Consider the following 7,033-nt stretch of genomic DNA (forward strand, 5'->3'; position numbering starts at 1 on the left):
GAAGGAACCCAGGAAGCAACACAAGGCTTGAAGTATCATATAAATGCCAATCTGTGGCAATGCTCATACTTTACCCACCAGAGATGATTTCCAATTACTTGGCCACCAAGAGGCCAAATGGAGTTTGCCTCAGCTATTTTTAAAATGCAAGAATCTACAATTTTTCTTCATTAAATTGGAGAATCCGAGGAAAAGGCAGCTGGCAAGGAACTTCTGCAGAACAGGTGGGAATAAGTTTCACCTAAAATGCTTCCAACTGTGGGGACAGCAGTGGGTGGGGAGGGGACACAGGAGATCATGCAGTGCTTTTTCTTTGAACAACGGTCCTAACACTTCAGGCAAAAGACCCTGCACTTAATCTGTCCAATGCATCACAGCAATCTCCCCACTTTGAGAATCTAGAATGAGAGTTGGAAGGGCCTTTAGAAAGACTGTTTCAACTACTTTACTTTTCAGATTTGCAAAGGGGAAACCAAGGCCCAGAGAGCTGAGATAACTTATGCAGGGCCATAGACAATTTAAAGCCACAACCAGGTGTAAGGTGACCCAGTCAGATGTAGAGGAAAGAGCCTAGTAGTGACAAAGAAATTGAATGAAAGGGGAAAAAGACGTAACAGTGCTTTGAACCAAAGAGTTTTATAAACACTTGTGGCTTTGACGTGCCCAGGAGGTAGATAAGCATGTGCCCTTTAGTTTGTCCTCAAATTCAACCTCTCACAAGAGGTTAAGGAACACACCCAAGGTTGGAATTGACACTCAGACCTCCCGACTTCCTGGCTTTGGAGCTGGGAGCTCAGCCTCCACCTCCCTTGTCTATCAGGAAAAACATCTGGGTTATAATGCTTGAGGATGGGATATCAAGGGGAAGTGGTGGAAGTTCAATTCTTTAAGACACTTTGAGCAAGACTGCCTAAGACTCAGCCAGGAGCCCCTCCCATGCCCTGAGTCACAAGGCTCGAAGTTTCTTCACTTCTATCTGGGACGCTTCCCTTGTATGACCTTCAGGGAAATTTATTTGCCTGAGATGTTGGATGGGAAGAGAGTTGAGTCTTCAAAATGTGTGAACAAAGACACACCCCTAGGAGCTGTCTCGTAACAAAGCCTTTCCTTTACACAGTCATTTCTCTGTGATCTAATGTGGCTCCTGCACCACACTGGTGAATGCCTACTTAAAGCAATGTGAGAGGAACAGGCAGGACCACAAGAAGAAAAAGCAAGGGAAGTCATCTTTAAAGGCCAAAAGGTTACATTAAACATAATAAAATACAACTGTTTCCTTTAAAATTTTTAATGGACAGGAAACGGTATAGAATAACTGCCAAGTCACATAAATTAACTTTTTTGTTAATGTTTGTGATGCCGGAAAGAACACACTATCGGTCGATGCACACTGCACAGGCGTTTTCATCAGCCGTTGTCTGGACACATGACTGAGTGTGGGCCACGGACCCATCTTTACATGGTCCAGAAAAAAAAGCGGCTGCCATATTTGGCAGGCTTCAGATCTCCTTCTATCTCAGGGTTGGGCTCTGGTCTTGGTCTTGAGTGGTAGGGGTTCTCCGGTAAAGGTCGATCTGTTTTCACTTTGGTGACCTGGGAAGGGTGAAGAGTAAGAAGCAAAGTTGAAAGTCAGGTTGGAAGTCTATAAACGTGCCTCCTCTCTGCTCCTGCTGCCCCAACTGCTCCAGCAAATCATGTTCAGATTCATTTAACCCTTTAATAAACACTTATGAAAGCCTACTTTATGTCATGCTACGTGTTTGAAGTTAGATATGGAAAGGAATAAGACATACACCGTCCTCAAGGGGCTCACAGTCTAGTTATCCCTAACAGACAAGAATATCAACCAAGGACTTCCTAATTACCATGTTACCCAACTGCCATGATGGAGATATGAACTGCCTGCTGTAGGAGCAAGGACTCTGCACATCTAACCCATCCTGAAGGCTAGGAGCTTGGACTATTTCTGAGGTAACATTTAGCTTAATTGTAAAGGATCAGCAGGAGCCAGCCAAGAAGATTAGGAAGGAAAAGACATTCCAAGTAAACCAACAGTACACATGAAGACAGGCCTGTCTTTAGAATGGCTGAAGCAAAGGATGCATCAAGAGTGGAGGGAGATGAAGCACCTAAGCACATATTGTTGTTAGAAACGATGCTGAGCACATCATTCCATTCCATTCTCACATTGCTATGAGGTCATTTTACAGAGGTTCACTGAGGCCACCTAGCTAATAGTGGAAGAACACAGAGTACAAAAAGCCAGATCTGCTTACTTCACAGCCTGCACTTTTAAATAACACACAACACTGGTAGACAGGAGCCATATGATAAAGGATACTGCATTAGATGCAAAGATATTTGAATCTTAAACTGATGGCAGTAGGTGCCACTAATGCAGAGGAGTAACTAAACTACACCCATAGGCCAGAAAATGTGGAAGCTGGATTGGAGAGAGAGGAGACCAGAGAAGGGGAGCTGAGCCAACAGGCCAGAGGAGATGAAGTACTGAACTGCAAGAGGGAGAGAGATGGGAGATATTTACACTCACATTATCCCCTGATGGTCACAAAAATCTCAACTGGAAAGCCAGCAGAAAGTGTTCTCATCGCAGGCCCAGATAAATGGGAAGACATAAGGCCACAGTTATTAACAGTCTTCTGATTGTTGCTCTAATGGTCTGAACTCTAAGCCACCCTGTATAATATGACCACATCAATCTTCCTAGATGCGTAAACTCAGAAACCATTTATTGTGAACAGAGCTTTCAGATATACAACCACCATATAGGGCATTATTATCCCTAGTTCACAGATGAAGACCAGGGAGCTTCACTTGCCTATGAGAAAGACACACGGTCATGTCAGAGCTGGAGCTAGAACCCAAGTCTTCAATCCCAGAGTGGATTTTGTTTGCTTCTAAAACAGTTTTCTCATCTCCCTGTCATAAGCAGAGATCACTAATGGTTCCTTACTGCCTATTAGAGTAATTCCAAATGCCTCCAGCTGGCATTTGAAGCTCCTTTAAGGAATCCAAGATACTTATGAAATAAAATCTAGAAAAATGTTTTTCAAACTTAAAGTAATAAAGAACCCCTTTAAAGGACAAATTATTGAGAAAAGAACAATAAAGCAACTTCCTCTTCTGCACCATTCCCAAAAAAGAAAAGGAGAAGAGGAATGTGGTCAAACTAACTACTCTAACTACTAGGTAAATGAGTTTGGGTAGCCTACTTTACCTTCAGTTTCCCAGATGTAAAATGGGACTATTAGCAGCTCACCAGGTTACAGAGATGAAGTAGGATAATATACATAAAGTACCTTATGTATATACAGTAGGTGCTTCAAAGGTTATTTTTAATATTATCGGGATGATGGGATTATGGATGAGAGAGGGCAATTCTTCCTAGGAAAGTCAGAAACTTCAAAGAACATGATGACATCTGAGCTGAGACTAGACGAGTAGGAATTCACCAGGGGAATGCAGGAGGAAAGGACAATCCAGTGGGAACAGAATGCAAAAGTGAATGAGCTAAAATTTAGGCTTTATGCAGTAGATTATCCCCTTTCTAGAAAGAGATATGGAACCGAATTTAACTATAACTAAACTGATAACCCTCTTAAAGAAATACACTTTTGAAAAGAGTTAAGACAACAATACTTTCTTACTTTACAGGATTTCTTTTAATGTTAATACAAAGATTCAGAAATAAATATGCTTAATATCATGACTTGCTAATACTCCTTTCATGTGAGTCAGAAATAAGAGAAGGTAGGTTTATTTGTTATATGTTTAAATTCCAGTTTTCAACTTAGAATGACCAACTACGTAACTATGTAAATAATTTGTTCAGTGCATCAAAAGGTCTTTGAAGAAAAGATAATCATGCCAGATACAAAAACAAAACAAAACAATATTGCTTATTCCTCCTCTTAGGACAACAAGTTTATGACTCAACTATTCACAAATGCTATATACAAAAGAAAGGGAACTAACATTAATTGTGGACTTATATGCCCAGGCACTATACTGAGAATTCACATAGGCTCTCTGATGTGAACCTCACAGAAAAATAGGGATTATTCCTGGCACCATTTTATAGACACAATAGGATAGGAAATATTAAGCAATTTGCTCAAGATCCTATAGCAATTAGGTAGTGGAATCAAGATTCAAATCTACTGTCTGTCTCCATTTAAACCTGAGTTTCTTCCATGTCTCACTACCTATGCTGCCCCAGAGGGAATGGCGGGTGCTTAGGCTGAAGAAGCAAGCATGGATCAGATCATAAAGGGCTTTGCATGCCATGACATGCAAAGATTCTTTATCTTTGCGAGCAACAGAGTCCCTGGAGAGGATGCTTTATCTTGCAAGCAATAGAGTCCCTGAAAGGGTTTTAAAAAAAATGTGATATATGATTTATTTTCCACATGGATCACTCCTATTGTGAAGATGTAATTTTATTCTAAATTCTTCACCTTCAGAGAATGCACACTATCTTCTAAAAGCCAAATTGATTTACTCTCCCCTCCCAGAAATTCATGTAGCCCAGGTTAAAAACTCCTGTCCAAGAATAAGATAACAGCAGTGAGGACAGTGAGAGGATTCTAAAAATATTCCAGGAGATGCTAATATACAGGAACTGATGACTGTATGGAGTAAGAAAGAGTTGGGAATAAAGAATAAAGCCATTTGGGTTTCTAGCTCTGATGTTTCAACAGATGGTGCTATCACAACTAAGATAGGAAATATAGGAGAAAGAGTAGGAAAACACGCTTTTTAAACTACAGGCATATACTTTTTAACTCTTAGGTATGTTCTTGAAAAATCTGGCATAACCCAGATCCTTTTTCCTCTCTAAATTCCATAATAATTTCAATGATGTTTCCAACTGACAGTGTTTCACTAACATTTTGTTTATCCTCCTTTACAACTTTCTGATCTTCAATTAGCTAATTAACCAAAAACAAATCTGCATATTCTGGAAGATCTATTTAAAGGAATAGTTCTATTAAAAAACGAATTCCTTTCTGGATTGTGTATAATCACTCCTTAAATAATCTGTTTGGTAAATTTGGATTTCTCACATCCCATCTGTACTTACAGAGACCCTTTTCTGACCACCTCCTGCCTTTACCCCACCCCTGGATCAGAGAGTGAGACCTCCAGCAGGAGCCTTTTTTACCTTTGACAGTTCTCCCAGGTCAGGCCGCACCCAGCCCAGTTTGTCCAGCACACACTCGTCAAACTTTGCCTGCTGTTTGCGACAGTGACGAAATGTCTGCAGGCCGGAAAAATCAATGCAGGTCCAATATTCGGTAAAAGGTTCTGCACAGTGAAACTTTATCTGCCTGGAAAAGAGAACTAGGTTAGATGTAGCTCTTTGAAAAACAATGAAAAACAGAAAAGTGGGAAAAAACGAGGTACAGATCTCAAATACACAGCCTTGCTTTTTGAAAGGTATGGGAGTAAATACTCTTACCTCACAAGACAACTTGAAGATCCTCACAGTGAGGGGTCAATAAGTAAACAAAATGAATTTCTGAGGAACAAAACCTAATTTCTTTATGTAGCAAAAAGAAAAGACTGGCCTAAGGCACATGTACTTTACTCAGAGGGGAACTCCTCACTTGGCACCTATTTATTCTTTTCTTTACATCCAATTTAAAAGAGTATAAGCTTAGCAAATTTAGAAGAGGAGGAGCCCTAATCAGAGATGCGCGTGCTGACAGATGTCAGAGGTGACAATGGCAAAGAAGAAGACAGAATTATAAGAAGCAAACACACAAACTAACATGCAGAAGATCCTGGGAACATTCAGTGTAAAGGCAAACTGCCCTCCATTCCTCAAAAGTTCAAGGTCTTTGTTCTATTAATGCACTGAACAAAAATAGAGAGTAATCCTTGTAATCACAAAAGAAGTTAAATTATATTTGGTGCTCTCTGTTAAAAAGCAGGGTCATTTTTTGGCCATCAAAAATGGCTGAAGAAAATGTAACCTGTGTATATAAGCATCAGTTATTTGTAAAATTCCCCTATATTATCATTCAACCCTGCTAATAATAAAATAAATGCAAATTCAAGCAAGAATAAAATACCATTATTTTATGTATAAACCATAGTTGAGGTAGCATAAGGAATTCTATTCATCTCCTTACCACAATGGAACAATAATTATAAAATGCTTACCTGCTATATTTCAGGAACCTAGCTACATTCTCAACACATGAATCTTGTTTAACATGGTTTAGGAAGGAAAAATCTCAGAGGTGGTCAAAGGAAGTACATAGTGAAAAATATACTTTCCTTCAGACACTCAGTTCCCCTCCTATGAGTCCACCAATGTCACCAGTTGGTTATGTACCCTTCCAGGTGTTCTATACATAACTGCACCTAACCTCTATTTGAGAATCACTCTGATAGAAAGCTACCATTTCCAATGACAGCTGTGTTTTCCTCCAAAATGCTGTAGCAGAAGAGCTGAAAACCCCCATTCTAGTAGTATAGATTCCTCTTCTGGACCCTGTTACCCACAGCTAATAATTATCTACTAATGCCTACAACCAACAACTTCAGCAGTGAGAAAATCCTCTCAGAGAGGAAGGCACCTTGGGAATTTGTGAAGTCCAAAGATCTCCCATTTAAAAGCTAACTATTTCTGGGCCAAGGGAAAAAGGCTTTGCCCAAGTTTTTTTAGAAAACAAACATTTTAAAATAAATAAACACACATATTCAACCTTGGGAGCAATGAAATCAATGCAAATTCAAGCATAATAAAATAGCAGTTTGTACCTATCAAATATTTCAATAATATGCATACAAGGATACAGCACTGAGGACAGCATAAATTGACCCTGCTTAAAAAGAAAAAAAGCAATAAAGTTCAAGAGCTATTAATAATGTTCAAAGCCTTTTAAAGAATAATCTCACTGCTGGGAAATTTAAGCCAAGGGATTAATAAAAGATCTATATACAAAGGCAATCACTGCAGATTTACATAAAACAATTAAAAACTAAAATCAACACTGATGCT

General features: G+C 39.4%; 1 protein-coding gene across 1 annotated transcript in view; it reads right to left on the reverse strand.

Annotated features, from left to right (window-relative positions):
* Nucleotides 1-1,272: 1,272 nt before the first annotated feature.
* The window catches only part of NDUFA8 (NADH dehydrogenase (ubiquinone) 1 alpha subcomplex, 8, 19kDa), a 17,505-nt gene continuing 11,744 nt past the window's right edge, over nucleotides 1,273-7,033 (reverse strand). Inside the window, exons 3-4 of the mRNA XM_008572021.1 lie at nucleotides 5,186-5,351; nucleotides 1,273-1,593 (exon numbers count right to left, since the gene is read on the reverse strand). Coding sequence (XP_008570243.1) covers nucleotides 1,456-1,593; nucleotides 5,186-5,351 — 304 coding nt within the window. The 3' untranslated portion in view covers nucleotides 1,273-1,455. The remainder of the gene's footprint in view (nucleotides 1,594-5,185; nucleotides 5,352-7,033) is intronic.

This window comes from Galeopterus variegatus, unplaced genomic scaffold (genome assembly GCF_000696425.1).
Source record: "Galeopterus variegatus unplaced genomic scaffold, G_variegatus-3.0.2 Scaffold747, whole genome shotgun sequence".
Classification (NCBI taxonomy): Eukaryota; Metazoa; Chordata; class Mammalia; order Dermoptera; family Cynocephalidae; genus Galeopterus; species Galeopterus variegatus.